The sequence below is a fragment of the Pygocentrus nattereri genome, chromosome 12, assembly GCF_015220715.1.
Source record: "Pygocentrus nattereri isolate fPygNat1 chromosome 12, fPygNat1.pri, whole genome shotgun sequence".
Taxonomy (NCBI): domain Eukaryota; kingdom Metazoa; phylum Chordata; class Actinopteri; order Characiformes; family Serrasalmidae; genus Pygocentrus; species Pygocentrus nattereri.
The window spans coordinates 39815480-39838790 of record NC_051222.1 but is presented as its reverse complement, the minus strand read 5'-3'; the positions used below and the strand labels follow the sequence as shown (position 1 = coordinate 39838790).

The 23311-nt window shown below is 44.4% G+C and overlaps 2 protein-coding genes across 2 annotated transcripts; both read left to right on the top strand.

The window, feature by feature from the left end:
• The first annotated feature begins 986 nt into the window (after positions 1-986).
• LOC119264714 (carcinoembryonic antigen-related cell adhesion molecule 6-like) lies at positions 987-1545 on the top strand. The gene is made up of 2 exons (XM_037543361.1): positions 987-1332; positions 1421-1545. Exons 1-2 carry the CDS (start codon positions 987-989, stop codon positions 1537-1539), a joined length of 465 nt encoding a protein of 154 aa, XP_037399258.1. The 3' UTR covers positions 1540-1545.
• An 874-nt stretch (positions 1546-2419) lies between these two features.
• On the top strand, positions 2420-23311 carry LOC119264630 (cell surface A33 antigen-like). Its single transcript, XM_037543230.1, has 5 exons — positions 2420-2576; positions 19751-20026; positions 21051-21386; positions 22404-22652; positions 22741-23311. The coding sequence occupies exons 1-5, from the start codon at positions 2447-2449 to the stop codon at positions 22860-22862; spliced, it is 1113 nt and encodes a 370-aa protein (XP_037399127.1). The 5' UTR covers positions 2420-2446; the 3' UTR covers positions 22863-23311.

Here is a 23311-nt window from a genome sequence, read left to right as displayed (position 1 = left end):
CCACGGCTTGAGATAGGACGTTCAAGTACAGTGGGGAGACCAAGTATTTGATACACTGCTGATTTTTCAGGTTTTCCCACTTGCAAAGCATGTAGAAGACTGTAATTTTTATCATAGGTACTCTTCAACTGTGAGTGATGGAATCTAAAACAAAAATCCAGAAAAATACATTGTATGATTTTTAAATAATTAATTTCCATTTTATTGTGTGAAATAAGTATTTGATACACCAGAAAAAGAAACTTAATATTTGGTACAGAAACCTTTGTTTGCAATTACAGAGATGAGACGTTTCCTGTAGTTCTTGACAAGGTTTGCACACACTGCAGCAGGGATTTTGGCCCACTCCTCCATACAGATCTCCTCCAGAGCCTTCAGGTTTCGTGGCTGTCGCTGGGCCACACGGACTTTAAGCTCCCTCCAAAGATTTTCTATTGGATTCAGGTCTGGAGACTGGCTAGGCCACTCCAGGACCTTAAGATGTTTCCTACGGAGCCACTCTTTAGTTGCCCTGTTTTGCCCAATATTTTTGACTGTAAGGTTGGGTCTAAACCAGCCACAAAGCGGCAAAATTTCTCCCCTTCCTGAGCATTAAGGTCATAATTAGGGAAGGCTGCCAGCACAAGGCGAGTGATATCTGCACTGTACACATCCAAACTCTCTGGAGTGATTCAAACCGCTTGAGTGCTTGCTCGCAGTTGTTGGGAAGCTGTTGCATAGGTTGTCTGAACGGCAATGGAGCAACCCAGCTGTGTGAGTCATTTCTGTAGACTTCTTTGTCCATAAGTTTTAGGAAGGTTTCATCTTCGATTGAAGGTGCTAGCCTATTGTCCTGTTTGGTGCAGTCAAACACATTTTGACCTAGACTGTCCTCCTTAGCTCTGGGTGGTAAGGCACTGTTTCTAGGAAGTCTGTCCTTAAGTTCCTCTTTAATGTGCAAAAGGCTTGTGCATGGCTGGAAGAGTGAGGGCTGATGACAGTCGACCATGTTCGTCCGGAAGGAACTGATGTTCGGCTTGTGTGCTTTCCCTAGACAGACTTCTCCGACCAGCACCCAGCCTAAGTCAAGACGTTGGGCGAAGGGTGCATTGACGAAGAATCATTTTCTAAAGTGTTTTACACTCTTACACTTACGCAGTGAGCTGGTTCTGAGCTGTTCAGCTCATGGTAACCCCAGTCTTCAGTACTCCTGGAGCTCACCTGGAAACAAGAACCTCACAACCTCCTCCATTTTCATCAACAGCGTCCAGTCAGAGGATCAGGGTCAGTACATCTGCACTGCCTACAATGATGAAGGCTCTGATTCAGTGACTGTGGTGGTTCACGTTGCAGGTGAGTGTGAAGATAATGTAAAGGCTGTATGTGTAGATCTGATCTGAGAAAGTGAAGCTGATGTTTTGTTCCTTCATATCTTCATCAGTGGACTACAAGCTGATCATTGCTGTCTGTGCTGTGGTTGGCGTGGTTGGCTTGCTGATTCTTTCCTGGTGGTACTGTTACCGACGCACCCACAGTGCCACTGTATCCAGAAGAACCTGACATCATATACACACACAATGCCAACGTGGTCCACAGAGACGATGCTAATGATGCTAATCTACTCTTGAACAGAATCTCATATCAACATGGAGTTTTTACTCATGGTTTTATTTTAACTTCACAATTTTAACAACAATGCAAAACATTCAGAATCTTGTAGAATCCATGCACAGTAATATTCATGAGGCAGTGGAGGCCAAAAGAGGCACATCAGAATCAGGATGAGGATCAGAATACTGTATTGATCCCAGAGGGAAACTGCAGTTGTTACAGTTGCAACCATTTATGTAAAAGAATAAACACTTTAATCGTTTAAAACAAAAAAGAGAAATTTGCAGTATGTACACAAGATTTAAATACGGTGAAGTGACTGTAATCATAAATATGAAACATGCTGTGTAAAGTAGTTCAAATTATTGTACCTCTGAGTTGTTGCACACACAGTTATTATTATTACACATATGAACAGGTCGGTGTTGAGTTTTGCACAGATGATCCACACTTAGTGAATCACACACTGAGGGAGGAGTTATAGAGTTTGATGGCCACAAGTAAGAATGACCTCCTGTGGTGCTCTGTGGTCATTTCGGTAGAATGAGTCTAAGCATCTAAGCTTAGACAGCGTATGGCTATCTCTCTCTCTGTCTCTCTCTGTCTCTCTCTGTCTCTCTCTCTCTCTCTCTCTCTGTCTCTCTCTGTCTCTCTCTGTCTCTCTCTCTCTCTGTCTCTCTGTCTCTCTCTGTCTCTCTCTGTCTCTCTCTCTCTCTCTCTCTCTGTCTCTCTCTGTCTCTCTCTGTCTCTCTCTCTCTCTCTGTCTCTCTCTCTCTCTCTCTCTCTGTTATGCACACCGTTCTAAACGTGCCACTCAGTTAAAGAGCGGAAGTGGGAGTGGTCAGTTCGGGGCTATATGTGTGATGTTACTTTCTGTTTCCTCTACTCTGTGGAGTTGTTGAGGTGGTGCAAGATGAGATTGTGTGTTCTGTTCATGTTTGTGGTCGTGCTGGGAGTGTATGTGGAACACACAGACACAAACCCCGGTGAGTACAAATGGAGTGCATGTTGTGGTGGCGAGTACACATGGAGAGTGTATTGTGGTGGTGAGTACACATGGAGAGTGTATTGTGGTGGTGAGTACACATGGAGAGTGTATTGTGGTGTGAGTACACATGGAGAGTGTATTGTGGTGGTGAGTACACATGGAGAGTGTATTATGGTGGTGAGTACACATGGAGAGTGTATTGTGGTGGTGAGTACACATGGAGAGTGTATTCAGCACAGGGCTAAATATAACTGACCTTTCACTGAAACTAGTGTATAAATTCTGTGTCTATTTTGATCTTCATGCTGCTGTTACATCCAGACTTTAGGGCTTTTAGTACTGTCAGGCTTTCACTTTCAGTAGTATCAGCCTGTAGGGCTCTCACTGTCGGTAGTGTCAGCCTGTAGGGCTCTCACTTTGAGTAGTGTCAGCCTGTAGGGCTCTCACTGTCTGTAGTGTCAGTCTATAGTCCTCTCATTTTCGGTAGTGTCAGCCTATAGGGCTCTCACTGTCGGTAGTGTCAGCCTGTAGGGCTCTCACTGTGAGTAGTGTCAGCCTATAGAGCTCTCACTGTGAGTAGTGTCAGCCTGTAGGGCTCTCACTGTGAGTAGTGTCAGCCTGTAGGGCTCTCACTGTCGGTAGTGTCAGTCTATAGTGCTCTCACTGTTGGTTGACTTCAGGAGTCTTTCACTTGGTAATGCCCGTCTTTAGGGTTTCTGCTCTTAGCAGACACACTGACACACACACACATATGCACACACACACACACACACACAGGAATGTTGTTTTGCATGTGCCAGTCAGATAGAGAGAGGAGTGAGAGAGGAGTGGTCAGTGAGTGGTCAGTTAGGAGGCTGTATGTTTCTATTTATGGAATGTAACATTGCTTTCTCTTTTCTCCGCCTGTGGAGTTCTGGGGTTGGTTCATTATGACTGTGTGTGTGGTCGTGCTGGGAGTGTGTGTGGTCTACAATCTCACTGGTGTCTCGCTGTAAAGATGAAAGATTTCAGTAGGCAGGAAAGTCCTACTGAACTTATTAAAGTTATTAAGAACAGGGTGGCATGTTTTTCCTTATGTTAGATGAAGGAAACAGAAGTTCTGGTTCTAGGCCTCCAAAATGTTGCCAGTAACTTCACTGCCAGGGTTCACTGGGCATCATTTTTAGTCAGAACTAAAATAGATCTCTGAGCTATTAGTGCCATATTTAAATCCTAGGACTCTGAGCTTCTGTAGTCAAGGCTTTGACTAGTTCCAGGACAAAGCGAATAAGTAAGGGAGTCTGGGCTTTTCCAGTATCTGCTCAGATGCTTAGACAGACTTGCTGAGTCTAAGGAGATGTTTAAAAAGGCTGAAGACACAACTCTGTGCCCGAGTGTTTGAGATTGGAACTGATGTACTCTGTTTCTGTTGTTTGGATGAAGCTGTACTGTTTCTGGATTTGTTATTTGTTTTATATCATTATTTTATCAGTTTTATCTCACTGTCATGACGAGTACAAATGGAGTGCATGTTGTGGTGGTGAGTACACATGGAGTGTGTGTTGTGGCAGTCAGTACACATGGAGAGTGTATTGTGGCATGAATATGCATGCAGTGCGTGTTGTGGTGGTGAGTACACATGGAGAGAGTATTGTGGCATGAATATGCATGCAGTGCGTGTTGTGGTGGTGAGTACACATGCAGTGTGTATTGTGGTGGTGAGTACACATGCAGTGTGTATTGTGGTGGTGAGTACACATGGAGAGTGTATTGTGGTGGTGAGTACACATGGAGAGTGTATTGTGGTGGTGAGTACACATGCAGTGTGTATTGTGGTGGTGAGTACACATGGAGAGTGTATAGTGGTGGTGAGTACACATGGAGAGTGTATTGTGGTGGTGAGTACACATGGAGAGTGTATTGTGGTAGTGAGTACAGATGGAGAGTGTATTGTGGTGGTGAGTACACATGGAGAGTGTATTGTGGTAGTGAGTACACATGGAGAGTGTATTGTGGTGGTGAGTACACATGCAGTGTGTATTGTGGTGGTGAGTACACATGGAGAGTGTATTGTGGTGGTGAGTACACATGCAGTGTGTATTGTGGTAGTGAGTACACATGGAGAGTGTATTGTGGTGTGAGTACACATGGAGAGTGTATTGTGGTGTGAGTACACATGGAGAGTGTGTTGTGGCGTGAGTATGCATGCAATGCATGTTGTGGTGGTGAGTACACATGGAGAGTGTATTGTGGTGTGAGTATGCATGGAGAGTGTATTGTGGCGTGAGTATGCATGCAATGCATGTTGTGGTGGTGAGTACACATGGAGAGTGTATTGTGGTAGTGAGTACACATGCAGCGTGTATTGTGGTCGTGAGTGCACATGCAGTGTGTATTGTGGTAGTGAGTACACATGCAGTGTGTATTGTGGTGGTGAGTACACATGGAGAGTGTATTGTGGCGTGAGTACACATGGAGAGTGTATTGTGGCGTGAGTATGCACGCAGTGCGTGTTGTGGTGGTGAGTACACATGGAGAGTGTATTGTGGTAGTGAGTACACATGGAGAGTGTATTGTGGTAGTGAGTACACATGCAGTGTGTATTGTGGTGGTGAGTACACATGCAGTGTGTATTGTGGTGGTGAGTACACATGGAGAGTGTATTGTGGTGGTGAGTACACATGGAGAGTGTATTGTGGTGGTGAGTACACATGGAGAGTGTATTGTGGTGTGAGTACACATGGAGAGTGTATTGTGGTAGTGAGAACACATGGAGAGTGTAATGTGGTGTGAGTACACATGGAGAGTGTATTTTGGTCTGAGTACACATGGAGAGTGTATTGTGGTAGTGAGTACACATGGAGAGTGTATTGTGGTGGTGAGTACACATGGAGAGTGTATTGTGGTGGTGAGTACACATGGAGAGTGTATTGTGGTGTGAGAACACATGGAGAGTGTATTGTGGTAGTGAGAACACATGGAGAGTGTAATGTGGTGTGAGTACACATGGAGAGTGTATTGTGGTAGTGAGTACACATGGGGAGTGTATTGTGGTAGTGAGTACACATGGAGAGTGTATTGTGGTCTGAGTACACATGGAGAGTGTATTGTGGTAGTGAGTACACATGGAGAGTGTATTGTGGTGGTGAGTACACATGGAGAGTGTATTGTGGTGTGAGAACACATGCAGTGTGTATTGTGGTAGTGAGTACACATGCAGTGTGTACTGTGGTGGTGAGTACACATGGAGAGTGTATTGTGGCGTGAGTACACATGGAGAGTGTATTGTGGCGTGAGTATGCACGCAGTGCGTGTTGTGGTGGTGAGTACACATGGAGAGTGTATTGTGGTAGTGAGTACACATGGAGAGTGTATTGTGGTAGTGAGTACACATGCAGTGTGTATTGTGGTGGTGAGTACACATGCAGTGTGTATTGTGGTGGTGAGTACACATGGAGAGTGTATTGTGGTGGTGAGTACACATGGAGAGTGTATTGTGGTGGTGAGTACACATGGAGAGTGTATTGTGGTGTGAGTACACATGGAGAGTGTATTGTGGTAGTGAGAACACATGGAGAGTGTAATGTGGTGTGAGTACACATGGAGAGTATATTGTGGTAGTGAGTACACATGGGGAGTGTATTGTGGTAGTGAGTACACATGGAGAGTGTATTTTGGTCTGAGTACACATGGAGAGTGTATTGTGGTAGTGAGTACACATGGAGAGTGTATTGTGGTGGTGAGTACACATGGAGAGTGTATTGTGGTGTGAGAACACATGGAGAGTGTATTGTGGTAGTGAGAACACATGGAGAGTGTATTGTGGTGTGAGTACACATGGAGAGTGTATTGTGGTAGTGAGTACACATGGGGAGTGTATTGTGGTAGTGAGTACACATGCAGCATGTATTGTGGTCGTGAGTGCACATGCAGTGTGTATTGTGGTAGTGAGTACACATGCAGTGTGTATTGTGGTGGTGAGTACACATGGAGAGTGTATTCTGGTGTGAGTACACATGGAGAGTGTATTGTGGCGTGAGTACACATGGAGAGTGTATTGTGGCGTGAGTATGCACGCAGTGCGTGTTGTGGTGGTGAGTACACATGGAGAGTGTATTGTGGTAGTGAGTACACATGGAGAGTGTATTGTGGTAGTGAGTACACATGCAGTGTGTATTGTGGTGGTGAGTACACATGCAGTGTGTATTGTGGTAGTGAGTACACATGGAGAGTGTATTGTGGTGGTGAGTACACATGGAGAGTGTATTGTGGTGGTGAGAACACATGGAGAGTGTAATGTGGTGTGAGTACACATGGAGAGTGTATTGTGGTAGTGAGTACACATGGGGAGTGTATTGTGGTAGTGAGTACACATGGAGAGTGTATTGTGGTCTGAGTACACATGGAGAGTGTATTGTGGTAGTGAGTACACATGGAGAGTGTATTGTGGTGGTGAGTACACATGGAGAGTGTATTGTGGTGGTGAGTACACATGGAGAGTGTATTGTGGTGTGAGAACACATGGAGAGTGTATTGTGGTAGTGAGTACACATGGGGAGTGTATTGTGGTAGTGAGTACACATGGAGAGTGTATTGTGGTAGTGAGTACACATGCAGTGTGTATTGTGGTGGTGAGTACACATGGAGAGTGTATTGTGGTCTGAGTACACATGGAGAGTGTATTGTGGTAGTGAGTACACATGCAGTGTGTATTGTGGTGGTGAGTACACATGCAGTGTGTATTGTGGTAGTGAGTACACATGGAGAGTGTATTGTGGTGGTGAGTACACATGGAGAGTGTATTGTGGTGGTGAGTACACATGGAGAGTGTATTGTGGTGTGAGTACACATGGAGAGTGTATTGTGGTAGTGAGAACACATGGAGAGTGTAATGTGGTGTGAGTACACATGGAGAGTGTATTGTGGTAGTGAGTACACATGGAGAGTGTATTGTGGTCTGAGTACACATGGAGAGTGTATTGTGGTAGTGAGTACACATGGAGAGTGTATTGTGGTGGTGAGTACACATGGAGAGTGTATTGTGGTGGTGAGTACACATGGAGAGTGTATTGTGGTGTGAGAACACATGGAGAGTGTATTGTGGTAGTGAGTACACATGGGGAGTGTATTGTGGTAGTGAGTACACATGGAGAGTGTATTGTGGTAGTGAGTACACATGCAGTGTGTATTGTGGTGGTGAGTACACATGCAGTGTGTATTGTGGTAGTGAGTACACATGGAGAGTGTATTGTGGTGGTGAGTACACATGAAGAGTGTATTGTGGTGGTGAGTACACATGGAGAGTGTATTGTGGTGTGAGTACACATGGAGAGTGTATTGTGGTAGTGAGAACACATGGAGAGTGTAATGTGGTGTGAGTACACATGGAGAGTGTATTGTGGTAGTGAGTACACATGGGGAGTGTATTGTGGTAGTGAGTACACATGGAGAGTGTATTGTGGTAGTGAGTACACATGGAGAGTGTATTTTGGTCTGAGTACACATGGAGAGTGTATTGTGGTAGTGAGTACACATGGAGAGTGTATTGTGGTAGTGAGTACACATGGAGAGTGTATTGTGGTGGTGAGTACACATGGAGAGTGTATTGTGGTGGTGAGTACACATGGAGAGTGTATTGTGGTGTGAGAACACATGGAGAGTGTATTGTGGTAGTGAGTACACATGGGGAGTGTATTGTGGTAGTGAGTACACATGGAGAGTGTATTATGGTAGTGAGTACACATGCAGTGTGTATTGTGGTGGTGAGTACACATGCAGTGTGTATTGTGGTAGTGAGTACACATGGAGAGTGTATTGTGGTGGTGAGTACACATGGAGAGTGTATTGTGGTGGTGAGTACACATGGAGAGTGTATTGTGGTGTGAGTACACATGGAGAGTGTATTGTGGTAGTGAGAACACATGGAGAGTGTAATGTGGTGTGAGTACACATGGAGAGTGTATTGTGGTAGTGAGTACACATGGGGAGTGTATTGTGGTAGTGAGTACACATGGAGAGTGTATTGTGGTCTGAGTACACATGGAGAGTGTATTGTGGTAGTGAGTACACATGGAGAGTGTATTGTGGTGGTGAGTACACATGGAGAGTGTATTGTGGTGGTGAGTACACATGGAGAGTGTATTGTGGTGGTGAGTACACATGGAGAGTGTATTGTGGTAGTGAGTACACATGGAGAGTGTATTGTGGTAGTGAGAACACATGGAGAGTGTATTGTGGTGTGAGTACACATGGAGAGTGTATTGTGGTAGTGAGTACACATGGGGAGTGTATTGTGGTAGTGAGTACACATGCAGCGTGTATTGTGGTCGTGAGTGCACATGCAGTGTGTATTGTGGTAGTGAGTACACATGCAGTGTGTATTGTGGTGGTGAGTACACATGGAGAGTGTATTCTGGTGTGAGTACACATGGAGAGTGTATTGTGGTGGTGAGTACACATGGAGAGTGTATTGTGGTAGTGAGTACACATGGAGAGTGTATTGTGGTAGTGAGAACACATGGAGAGTGTATTGTGGTGTGAGTACACATGGAGAGTGTATTGTGGTAGTGAGTACACATGGGGAGTGTATTGTGGTAGTGAGTACACATGCAGCGTGTATTGTGGTCGTGAGTGCACATGCAGTGTGTATTGTGGTAGTGAGTACACATGCAGTGTGTATTGTGGTGGTGAGTACACATGGAGAGTGTATTCTGGTGTGAGTACACATGGAGAGTGTATTGTGGTGGTGAGTACACATGGAGAGTGTATTGTGGCGTGAGTACACATGGAGAGTGTATTGTGGCGTGAGTATGCACGCAGTGCGTGTTGTGGTGGTGAGTACACATGGAGAGTGTATTGTGGTAGTGAGTACACATGGAGAGTGTATTGTGGTAGTGAGTACACATGCAGTGTGTATTGTGGTGGTGAGTACACATGCAGTGTGTATTGTGGTAGTGAGTACACATGGAGAGTGTATTGTGGTGGTGAGTACACATGGAGAGTGTATTGTGGTGTGAGTACACATGGAGAGTGTATTGTGGTAGTGAGAACACATGGAGAGTGTAATGTGGTGTGAGTACACATGGAGAGTGTATTGTGGTAGTGAGTACACATGGGGAGTGTATTGTGGTAGTGAGTACACATGGAGAGTGTATTGTGGTCTGAGTACACATGGAGAGTGTATTGTGGTAGTGAGTACACATGGAGAGTGTATTGTGGTGGTGAGTACACATGGAGAGTGTATTGTGGTAGTGAGTACACATGGGGAGTGTATTGTGGTAGTGAGTACACATGGAGAGTGTATTGTGGTAGTGAGTACACATGCAGTGTGTATTGTGGTGGTGAGTACACATGCAGTGTGTATTGTGGTGGTGAGTACACATGGAGAGTGTATTGTGGTGGTGAGTACACATGGAGAGTGTATTGTGGTGTGAGTACACATGGAGAGTGTATTGTGGTAGTGAGAACACATGGAGAGTGTAATGTGGTGTGAGTACACATGGAGAGTGTATTGTGGTAGTGAGTACACATGGGGAGTGTATTGTGGTAGTGAGTACACATGGAGAGTGTATTGTGGTAGTGAGTACACATGGAGAGTGTATTGTGGTAGTGAGTACACATGGAGAGTGTATTGTGGTCGTGAGTACACATGCAGTGTGTATTGTGGTGGTGAGTACACATGCAGTGTGTATTGTGGTCTGAGTACACATGGAGAGTGTATTGTGGTAGTGAGTACACATGGAGAGTGTATTGTGGTGGTGAGTACACATGGAGAGTGTATTGTGGTGGTGAGTACACATGGAGAGTGTATTGTGGTAGTGAGTACACATGGAGAGTGTATTGTGGTAGTGAGAACACATGGAGAGTGTATTGTGGTGTGAGTACACATGGAGAGTGTATTGTGGTAGTGAGTACACATGGGGAGTGTATTGTGGTAGTGAGTACACATGCAGCGTGTATTGTGGTCGTGAGTGCACATGCAGTGTGTATTGTGGTAGTGAGTACACATGCAGTGTGTATTGTGGTGGTGAGTACACATGGAGAGTGTATTCTGGTGTGAGTACACATGGAGAGTGTATTGTGGTGGTGAGTACACATGGAGAGTGTATTGTGGTAGTGAGTACACATGGAGAGTGTATTGTGGTAGTGAGAACACATGGAGAGTGTATTGTGGTGTGAGTACACATGGAGAGTGTATTGTGGTAGTGAGTACACATGGGGAGTGTATTGTGGTAGTGAGTACACATGCAGCGTGTATTGTGGTCGTGAGTGCACATGCAGTGTGTATTGTGGTAGTGAGTACACATGCAGTGTGTATTGTGGTGGTGAGTACACATGGAGAGTGTATTCTGGTGTGAGTACACATGGAGAGTGTATTGTGGTGGTGAGTACACATGGAGAGTGTATTGTGGCGTGAGTACACATGGAGAGTGTATTGTGGCGTGAGTATGCACGCAGTGCGTGTTGTGGTGGTGAGTACACATGGAGAGTGTATTGTGGTAGTGAGTACACATGGAGAGTGTATTGTGGTAGTGAGTACACATGCAGTGTGTATTGTGGTGGTGAGTACACATGCAGTGTGTATTGTGGTAGTGAGTACACATGGAGAGTGTATTGTGGTGGTGAGTACACATGGAGAGTGTATTGTGGTGTGAGTACACATGGAGAGTGTATTGTGGTAGTGAGAACACATGGAGAGTGTAATGTGGTGTGAGTACACATGGAGAGTGTATTGTGGTAGTGAGTACACATGGGGAGTGTATTGTGGTAGTGAGTACACATGGAGAGTGTATTGTGGTCTGAGTACACATGGAGAGTGTATTGTGGTAGTGAGTACACATGGAGAGTGTATTGTGGTGGTGAGTACACATGGAGAGTGTATTGTGGTAGTGAGTACACATGGGGAGTGTATTGTGGTAGTGAGTACACATGGAGAGTGTATTGTGGTAGTGAGTACACATGCAGTGTGTATTGTGGTGGTGAGTACACATGCAGTGTGTATTGTGGTGGTGAGTACACATGGAGAGTGTATTGTGGTGGTGAGTACACATGGAGAGTGTATTGTGGTGTGAGTACACATGGAGAGTGTATTGTGGTAGTGAGAACACATGGAGAGTGTAATGTGGTGTGAGTACACATGGAGAGTGTATTGTGGTAGTGAGTACACATGGGGAGTGTATTGTGGTAGTGAGTACACATGGAGAGTGTATTGTGGTAGTGAGTACACATGGAGAGTGTATTGTGGTCGTGAGTACACATGCAGTGTGTATTGTGGTGGTGAGTACACATGCAGTGTGTATTGTGGTCTGAGTACACATGGAGAGTGTATTGTGGTAGTGAGTACACATGGAGAGTGTATTGTGGTGGTGAGTACACATGGAGAGTGTATTGTGGTGTGAGAACACATGGAGAGTGTATTGTGGTAGTGAGTACACATGGGGAGTGTATTGTGGTAGTGAGTACACATGCAGTGTGTATTGTGGTAGTGAGTACACATGCAGTGTGTATTGTGGTGGTGAGTACACATACAGTGTGTATTGTGGTAGTGAGTACACATGGAGAGTGTATTGTGGTGGTGAGTACACATGGAGTGTGTATTGTGGTGGTGAGTACACATGGAGAGTGTATTGTGGTAGTGAGTACACATGCAGCGTGTATTGTGGTCGTGAATGCACATGCAGTGTGTATTGTGATAGTGAGTACACATGCAGTGTGTATTGTGGTGGTGAGTACACATGGAGAGTGTATTGTGGCGTGAGTACACATGGAGAGTGTATTGTGGCGTGAGTATGCACGCAGTGCGTGTTGTGGTGGTGAGTACACATGGAGAGTGTATTGTGGTAGTGAGTACACATGGAGAGTGTATTGTGGTAGTGAGTACACATGCAGTGTGTATTGTGGTGGTGAGTACACATGCAGTGTGTATTGTGGTGGTGAGTACACATGGAGAGTGTCTTGTGGTGTGAGTACACATGGAGAGTGTATTGTGGTAGTGAGAACACATGGAGAGTGTAATGTGGTGTGAGTACACATGGAGAGTATATTGTGGTAGTAAGTACACACGGGGAGTGTATTGTGGTGGTGAGTACACATGGAGAGTGTATTGTGGTGTGAGAACACATGGAGAGTGTATTGTGGTAGTGAGTACACATGGGGAGTGTATTGTGGTAGTGAGTACACATGGAGAGTGTATTGTGGTCGTGAGTACACATGGAGAGTGTATTGTGGTGTGAGAACACATGGAGAGTGTATTGTGGTAGTGAGAACACATGGAGAGTGTATTGTGGTGTGAGTACACATGGAGAGTGTATTGTGCTAGTGAGTACACATGGGGAGTGTATTGTGGTAGTGAGTACACATGCAGCGTGTATTGTGGTCGTGAGTGCACATGCAGTGTGTATTGTGGTAGTGAGTACACATGCAGTGTGTATTGTGGTGGTGAGTACACATGGAGAGTGTATTCTGGTGTGAGTACACATGGAGAGTGTATTGTGGTGGTGAGTACACATGGAGAGTGTATTGTGGTGTGAGAACACATGGAGAGTGTATTGTGGTAGTGAGTACACATGGGGAGTGTATTGTGGTAGTGAGTACACATGGAGAGTGTATTGTGGTCGTGAGTACACATGCAGTGTGTATTGTGGTGGTGAGTACACATGCAGTGTGTATTGTGGTAGTGAGTACACATGGAGAGTGTATTGTGGTGGTGAGTACACATGGAGAGTGTATTGTGGTAGTGAGTACACATGGAGAGTGTATTGTGGTAGTGAGTACAGATGGAGAGTGTATTGTGGTGTGAGTACACATGGAGAGTGTATTGTGGTGTGAGTATACATGGAGAGTGTATTGTGGTGGTGAGTACACATGGAGAGTGTATTGTGGTAGTGAGTACACATGGAGAGTGTATTGTGGTGTGAGTACACATGGAGAGTGTATTGTGGCGTGAGTATGCATGCAATGCATGTTGTGGTGGTGAGTACACATGGAGAGTGTATTGTTTGAGTATACATGGAGAGTGTATTGTGGTGTGAGTACACATGGAGAGTGTGTTGTGGCGTGAGTATGCATGCAATGCGTGTTGTGGTGGTGAGTACACATGGAGAGTGTATTGTGGTGGTGAGTACACATGGAGAGTGTATTGTGGTGGTGAGTACACATGGAGAATCCATTGTGGTGTGAGTACACATGGAGAGTGTATTGTGGTAGTGAGAACACATGGAGAGTGTAATGTGGTGTGAGTACACATGGAGAGTGTATTGTGGTAGTGAGTACACATGGGGAGTGTATTGTGGTAGTGAGTACACATGGAGAGTGTATTGTGGTCTGAGTACACATGCAGTGTGTATTGTGGTAGTGAGTACACATGGAGAGTGTATTGTGGTGGTGAGTACACATGGAGAGTGTATTGTGGTGGTGAGTACACATGGAGAGTGTATTGTGGTGTGAGAACACATGGAGAGTGTATTGTGGTAGTGAGTACACATGGGGAGTGTATTGTGGTAGTGAGTACACATGCAGTGTGTATTGTGGTAGTGAGTACACATGCAGTGTGTATTGTGGTGGTGAGTACTCATGCAGTGTGTATTGTGGTAGTGAGTACACATGGAGAGTGTATTGTGGTGGTGAGTACACATGGAGAGTGTATTGTGGTGGTGAGTACACATGGAGAGTGTATTGTGGTGTGAGTACACATGGAGAGTGTATTTTGGTAGTGAGAACACATGGAGAGTGTATTGTGGTGTGAGTACACATGGAGAGTGTATTGTGGTAGTGAGTACACATGGGGAGTGTATTGTGGTAGTGAGTACACATGGAGAGTGTATTGTGGTCTGAGTACACATGGAGAGTGTATTGTGGTAGTGAGAACACATGGAGAGTGTATTGTGGTGTGAGTACACATGGAGAGTGTAGTGTGGTAGTGAGTACACATGGGGAGTGTATTGTGGTAGTGAGTACACATGGAGAGTGTATTGTGGTCTGAGTACACATGGAGAGTGTATTGTGGTAGTGAGTACACATGGAGAGTGTATTGTGGTGGTGAGTACACATGCAGCGTGTATTGTGGTCGTGAGTGCACATGCAGTGTGTATTGTGATAGTGAGTACACATGCAGTGTGTATTGTGGTGGTGAGTACACATGGAGAGTGTATTGTGGTAGTGAGTACACATGCAGCGTGTATTGTGGTCGTGAGTGCACATGCAGTGTGTATTGTGATAGTGAGTACACATGCAGTGTGTATTGTGGTGGTGAGTACACATGGAGAGTGTATTGTGGCGTGAGTACACATGGAGAGTGTATTGTGGCGTGAGTATGCACGCAGTGCGTGTTGTGGTGGTGAGTACACATGGAGAGTGTATTGTGGTAGTGAGTACACATGGAGAGTGTATTGTGGTAGTGAGTACACATGCAGTGTGTATTGTGGTGGTGAGTACACATGCAGTGTGTATTGTGGTAGTGAGTACACATGGAGAGTGTATTGTGGTGGTGAGTACACATGGAGAGTGTATTGTGGTGTGAGTACACATGGAGAGTGTATTGTGGTAGTGAGAACACATGGAGAGTGTAATGTGGTGTGAGTACACATGGAGAGTATATTGTGGTAGTGAGTACACATGGGGAGTGTATTGTGGTAGTGAGTACACATGGAGAGTGTATTGTGGTCTGAGTACACATGGAGAGTGTATTGTGGTAGTGAGTACACATGGAGAGTGTATTGTGGTGGTGAGTACACATGGAGAGTGTATTGTGGTGTGAGTACACATGGAGAGTGTATTGTGGTAGTGAGAACACATGGAGAGTGTAATGTGGTGTGAGTACACATGGAGAGTATATTGTGGTAGTGAGTACACATGGGGAGTGTATTGTGGTAGTGAGTACACATGGAGAGTGTATTGTGGTCTGAGTACACATGGAGAGTGTATTGTGGTAGTGAGTACACATGGAGAGTGTATTGTGGTGGTGAGTACACATGGAGAGTGTATTGTGGTGGTGAGTACACATGGAGAGTGTATTGTGGTGTGAGAACACATGGAGAGTGTATTGTGGTAGTGAGAACACATGGAGAGTGTATTGTGGTGTGAGTACACATGGAGAGTGTATTGTGCTAGTGAGTACACATGGGGAGTGTATTGTGGTAGTGAGTACACATGCAGCGTGTATTGTGGTCGTGAGTGCACATGCAGTGTGTATTGTGGTAGTGAGTACACATGCAGTGTGTATTGTGGTGGTGAGTACACATGGAGAGTGTATTCTGGTGTGAGTACACATGGAGAGTGTATTGTGGTGGTGAGTACACATGGAGAGTGTATTGTGGTGTGAGAACACATGGAGAGTGTATTGTGGTAGTGAGTACACATGGGGAGTGTATTGTGGTAGTGAGTACACATGGAGAGTGTATTGTGGTCGTGAGTACACATGCAGTGTGTATTGTGGTGGTGAGTACACATGCAGTGTGTATTGTGGTAGTGAGTACACATGGAGAGTGTATTGTGGTGGTGAGTACACATGGAGAGTGTATTGTGGTAGTGAGTACACATGGAGAGTGTATTGTGGTAGTGAGTACAGATGGAGAGTGTATTGTGGTGTGAGTACACATGGAGAGTGTATTGTGGTGTGAGTATACATGGAGAGTGTATTGTGGTGGTGAGTACACATGGAGAGTGTATTGTGGTAGTGAGTACACATGGAGAGTGTATTGTGGTGTGAGTACACATGGAGAGTGTATTGTGGCGTGAGTGTGCATGCAATGCATGTTGTGGTGGTGAGTACACATGGAGAGTGTATTGTGTGAGTATACATGGAGAGTGTATTGTGGTGTGAGTACACATGGAGAGTGTGTTGTGGCGTGAGTATGCATGCAATGCGTGTTGTGGTGGTGAGTACACATGGAGAGTGTATTGTGGTGGTGAGTACACATGGAGAGTGTATTGTGGTGGTGAGTACACATGGAGAATCCATTGTGGTGTGAGTACACATGGAGAGTGTATTGTGGTAGTGAGAACACATGGAGAGTGTAATGTGGTGTGAGTACACATGGAGAGTGTATTGTGGTAGTGAGTACACATGGGGAGTGTATTGTGGTAGTGAGTACACATGGAGAGTGTATTGTGGTCTGAGTACACATGCAGTGTGTATTGTGGTAGTGAGTACACATGGAGAGTGTATTGTGGTGGTGAGTACACATGGAGAGTGTATTGTGGTGGTGAGTACACATGGAGAGTGTATTGTGGTGTGAGAACACATGGAGAGTGTATTGTGGTAGTGAGTACACATGGGGAGTGTATTGTGGTAGTGAGTACACATGCAGTGTGTTGTGGTAGTGAGTACACATGCAGTGTGTATTGTGGTGGTGAGTACACATGCAGTGTGTATTGTGGTAGTGAGTACACATGGAGAGTGTATTGTGGTGGTGAGTACACATGGAGAGTGTATTGTGGTGGTGAGTACACATGGAGAGTGTATTGTGGTGTGAGTACACATGGAGAGTGTATTTTGGTAGTGAGAACACATGGAGAGTGTATTGTGGTGTGAGTACACATGGAGAGTGTATTGTGGTAGTGAGTACACATGGGGAGTGTATTGTGGTAGTGAGTACACATGGAGAGTGTATTGTGGTCTGAGTACACATGGAGAGTGTATTGTGGTAGTGAGAACACATGGAGAGTGTATTGTGGTGTGAGTACACATGGAGAGTGTATTGTGGTAGTGAGTACACATGGGGAGTGTATTGTGGTAGTGAGTACACATGGAGAGTGTATTGTGGTCTGAGTACACATGGAGAGTGTATTGTGGTAGTGAGTACACATGGAGAGTGTATTGTGGTGGTGAGTACACATGGAGAGTGTATTGTGGTGGTGAGTACACATGGAGAGTGTATTGTGGTGTGAGAACACATGGAGAGTGTATTGTGGTAGTGAGAACACATGGAGAGTGTATTGTGGTGTGAGTACACATGGAGAGTGTATTGTGGTGTGAGTACACATGGAGAGTGTATTGTGGTAGTGAGTACACATGGGGAGTGTATTCAGCACAGGGCTAAATATAACTGACCTTTCACTGAAACTAGTGTATAAATTCTGTGTCTATTTTGATCTTAATGCTGCTGTTACATCCAGACTTTAGGGCTTTTAGTACTGTCAGGCTTTCACTTTCAGTAGTATGAGCCTGTAGGGCTCTCACTGTCGGTAGTGTCAGCCTGTAGGGCTCTCACTGTGAGTAGTGTCAGCCTGTAGGGCTCTCACTGTCGGTAGTGTCAGCCTGTAGGGCTCTCACTGTGAGTAGTGTCAGCCTGTAGGGCTCTCACTGTGAGTAGTGTCAGCCTGTAGGGCTCTCACTGTGAGTAGTGTCAGCCTGTAGGGCTCTCACTGTGAGTAGTGTCAGCCTGTAGGGCTCTCACTGTCGGTAGTGTCAGCCTGTAGGGCTCTCACTGTGAGTAGTGTCAGCCTGTAGGGCTCTCACTGTGAGTAGTGTCAGCCTGTAGGGCTCTCACTGTCGGTAGTGTCAGCCTGTAGGGCTCTCACTGTGAGTAGTGTCAGCCTGTAGGGCTCTCACTGTGAGTAGTGTCAGCCTGTAGGGCTCTCACAGTCGGTAGTGTCAGTCTATAGTCCTCTCATTGTCGGTAGTGTCAGTCTATAGCGCTCTCATTGTTGGCAGTGTCAGTCTATAGTGCTCTCATTTTCGGTAGTGTCAGTCTATAGTGCTCTCACTGTTGGTTGACTTCAGGAGTCTTTCACTTGGTAATGCCCGTCTTTAGGGTTTCTGCTCTTAGCAGACACACTGACACACACACACATATGCACACACACACACACACACACAGGAATGTTGTTTTGCATGTGCCAGTCAGATAGAGAGAGGAGTGAGAGAGGAGTGGTAAGTGAGTGGTCAGTTAGGAGGCTGTATGTTTCTATTTATGGAATGTAACATTCCTTTCTCTTTTCTCCGCCTGTGGAGTTCTGGGGTTGGTTCATTATGACTGTGTGTGTGGTCGTGCTGGGAGTGTGTGTGGTCTACAAACTCACTGGTGTCTCGCTGTAAAGATGAAAGATTTCAGTAGGCAGTAGTCACTGTCATGACACACATTACAGCCTGACATTTAAAAAGTTCTACATACATACATGTTTTTAATGCTTAGACATGTCTTTTAACTTTGTCATGTTAAACAACAGATTTTCATTAAATAAGGAAAAGTCCCAAGAGAGCAGGAGAGTTTTAAAACTATATTGCATTTGACTCAATGTACTGGATCATTCTACACTGACCACTTCTTCCTCTGTGTTTTACTTTTAGAGCTTTTATTCTCAGTGTATTCACAGATTTTTAAAAATGCCCCTATAAACTGCTCTTTTTTCCCGAAGAGAAAAACAAGATTTCTGAACACATTCTAACAAATGATACTGTTACACAAATCTGTCTTCTGTGTTTGAATTATTTCCATACACTTAATCTCATATACTCTATAATCTAGCATTCTGTTTCACTAAGCAGTGCAGGCATTGTGTTTGGCATGTGTATACGTTAAATTCTTGTCAAAATTATTTTTCTTTATTTAGTTACATCTTTCATCAAAGACACATTTAATTTACAGTAATGTAAAGTTACCATTATGCTACTAATGTACTAATCCTTAGGATTAGGTTACAGATACATGTTTTAACAGGTAATCAGTAACGTGTAATGTTCTAACTCTATTGGTCCCACGTTGCCAGGACTGCCCATTGTCACTACTGTCAGTACTGTTGGTGAGCGGAACATAAAATGAGAAGCAGCACTGAATGAAGATCATTGACAGTTCAGGACTGGTGGAAGAAAACACAGACAGCCTTCTATTAAATCTCCATAGAGCACTCTCACAATACATAAGCCACATCTTGCGAATTTATATGTCATTTTCTTCTCTCCCTCCCATGTCTTCCCCTTTGTTTTAGTCATACAAAGCATACAAAGTACAAGGTAAAAAACTACAAGGTCTAAAAAGGGCAAACAAAAGATGACGTTACACAGTTACAAAGCAACTACACCTAACAAGTTCATAAAGTTTTGCTGGCGATTGGGTGGCATCTTTGTAGAGCCATGATACCAAACTAGTCTGATATACCTCTGTAATCACATCTGTTTTGTTGATGTTGTGGATGTAAACATTATGACAAATTTGTGTTTAACAGTGTTTTTGTGCTTCATGAATTCATTGACAGATGTCTGTTCAACACTCACTGTTTCCCATAAGTCCCTGCTGGTGGAGTACGGAGAACTTGTTGAACTCACCTGCTCCATATCATCCAAACCTTCATCAGAGTTCATTCTGGGCTGGGAGTCTCAGATTAATCCTGTCCAAACAGGCAGTGAGACCAGTTTGGTGTGGAGGGCGTCCAGTCTGACACAGTGGGAGATGAACAGAAGAGAGATGTTCTGTTACTTGTCAGTGCCGAGTACAGAACAATGTAAACAGAAGGTCCATCTGAACCTTTACAGTGAGTACAGTGATCCCACCTGCTCAGCTTCCTCAGTACTGCAGCGCTGAAAAGCTGAAAGCTGCCATATCGCCCCCTACACTTCCTGTAGTGTATTACAGTCTGTCAGAGTGACTGTGTGGATCATATGAACATTATAGAGCTTTTTAAATGAAACAGTAGAAGCCGTATCGCCCCCTACGCTTCCTGTAGTGTATTACAGTCTGTCAGAGCGACTGTGTGGATCATATGAACATTATAGAGCTTTTTAAATGAAACAGTAGAAGCCGTATCGCCCCCTACGCTTCCTGTAGTGTATTACAGTCTGTCAGAGCGACTGTGTGGATCATATGAACATTATAGAGCTTTTTAAATGAAACAGTAGAAGCCGTATCGCCCCCTACGCTTCCTGTAGTGTATTACAGTCTGTCAGAGCGACTGTGTGGATCATATGAACATTATAGAGCTTTTTAAATGAAACAGTAGAAGCCGTATCGCCCCCTACGCTTCCTGTAGTGTATTACAGTCTGTCAGAGAGACTGTGTGGATCATATGAACATTACAGAGCTTTTAAAATGAAACAGTAGAAGCCGTATCGCCCCCTACGCTTCCTGTAGTGTATTACAGTCTGTCAGAGCGACTGTGTGGATCATATGAACATTATAGAGCTTTTTAAATGAAACAGTAGAAGCTGTATCGCCCCCTACGCTTCCTGTAGTGTATTACAGTCTGTCAGAGCGACTGTGTGGATCATATGAACATTATAGAGCTTTTTAAATGAAACAGTAGAAGCCGTATCGCCCCCTACGCTTCCTGTAGCGTATTACAGTCTGTCAGAGCGACTGTGTGGATCATATGAACATTATAGAGCTTTTTAAATGAAACAGTAGAAGCCGTATCGCCCCCTACGCTTCCTGTAGTGTATTACAGTCTGTCAGAGCGACTGTGTGGATCATATGAACATTATAGAACACTTTTTAAATAAAATTTTAAAAGTGTCACCCCTAAAGGTTTATATATATACGTGTTTCCTCTCTCTCTTCAGAGCGTCCAGACAGTGTGAAGATCAGCTCTGAGTCCATTGTGTGGTCAGAAGGTCAGATGATGAAGCTGAAGTGTGAGATTGAGAATGTGGGTCCATTACAGAACCTTACTGTGCAGTGGACCAGAGTGGACCAGAACAACAACATGACTGAAATGCCGTATGGAAGTTTCAGAGCTTCTGGAGAGGAGAGGAAGAACGGGAATGTGACGTCCACACTGACTGTCTCGGCCAGCCGTGATGAAGATGAAGTCCAGTATCAGTGTGCAGCTCTACTGAAGCTGGATCAGCTCCAACCACAAGTGAGATCATCAGAACGTCTGAAGCTCACAGTGCACTGTGAGTTTATTACACCTGTAAACAGAACTGTGTAGCATTGCTGTCGTCAAGATATTTACCTTCACAAATGCAGTCCCGGCTGTCATCATGGAGACATGCAGAGGGTTTAGCCAGTTAGCTAACCTCAGCTAGTATGTGTCGTATCAGGATTTGTTAAATTATCGTCGTCCACCTTTGTGGACAAAACAAACTGGTACTAAATATTTTGTGGTCTGTGTTCTGTTAAATGATGGGATTAATTAGCATGCAGTTACTGCAAAAGCCAGCTCATATTAGTGTGCCTAGCTAATTAATTTTCTCATCTAGCCAACGTTAGTTTTCCCAACAAGCCATTCAGTTAGCCTAGCCAGGTAATCTCAGTTTGCCTAGCAACTTAATGAATGTTTCTTAAGTCAACTAATGTCAGTTTGCCTGGCTAGTTAATATTATTTAATGTTTCTTTGGGATCAAAAACGTGTCTATCTATCTATCTATCTAGTTTACCAGCATTACCTAGCCAGTTTTACCTAGCTAGCTTTGCTTAGCCAGTTTTACCTAGCAAGCTTTGCCTAGCTAGTTTTACCTAGCTAGCTTTGCCTAGCCAGTTTTACCTAGCAAGCTGTGCCTAGCTAGTTTTACCTAGCTAGCTTTGCTTAGTCAGTTTTACCTAGCTAGCTTTGCCTAGCCAGTTTTACCTAGCTAGCTTTGCCTAGCCAGTTTTACCTACCCAGTGTTGCCTAGCCAGGCAAATATAATTTGATTCTCTGAAATTGACTGATAATATGGCCCATCTTTGTTCTTGTAATAATCTCGAGAGGAGGTACCGATGGTAAAACACTCGCTGATAATCTCTGCTTTTCCAGCTCTGTAAATCCAGAATCCTAATGCCACGCCACTGCTGTGCTGTGAAGTGTTTATCTCTGCACACATGACTGACTACAACTAATCCGTCAGAGATTTCTGCAGCACTGTTTTATCTGAACCCCTGTTTAAAACACATGAATACTGTCCCACAGTGTCCTCTCTGTTTCTCATCAGACAAACCCACCATCACACAACTTTCCAGTGGTACTATATCGCTAACTCAGGGTGATGAGCTGGTTCTGAACTGTTCAGCTCATGGTAACCCCAGTCCTCAGTATTTCTGGAACTTACCTGGAAACAAGAACCTCACAACCTCCTTCATCTTCATCAACAGTGTCAAGTCAGATGATCAGGGTCAGTACATCTGCACTGCCTACAACGATGAAGGCTCTGATTCACTGACTGTGGTGGTTCACGTTGCAGGTGAGTGTGAAGATCATGTAAAGGCTGTATGTCTAGACCTGATCTGAGAAAGTGAAGCTGATGTTCTGTTCCTTCATATCTTCATCAGTGGACTACAAGCTGATCATCATTGCTGTCTGTGCTGTGGTTGGCGTGGTTGGCTTGCTGATTCTTTCCTGGTGGTACTGTTACCGATGCACCTGCAGTGCCACTGTATCCAGAAGAACCTGACATCATATACACACAATGCCAACGTGGTCCACAGAGACGATGCTAATGATGCTAATCTACTCTTGAACAGAATCTCATATCAACATGGAGTTTTTACTCATGGTTTTATTTTAATTTCACAATTTTAACAACAATGCAAAACATTCAGAATCTTGTAGAATCCATGCACAGTAATATTCATGAGGCAGTGGAGGCCAAAGGAGGCACATCAGAATCAGGATGAGGATCAGAATACTGTATTGATCCCAGAGGGAAACTGCAGTTGTTACAGTTGCAACCATTTATGTAAAAGAATAAACACTTTAATCGTTTAAAACAAAAAAGAGAAATTTGCAGTATGTACACAAGATTTAAATACAGTGAAGTGACTGTAATCATAAATATGAAACATGCTGTGTAAAGTAGTTCAAATTATTGTACCTCTGAGTTGTTGCACACACAGTTATTAT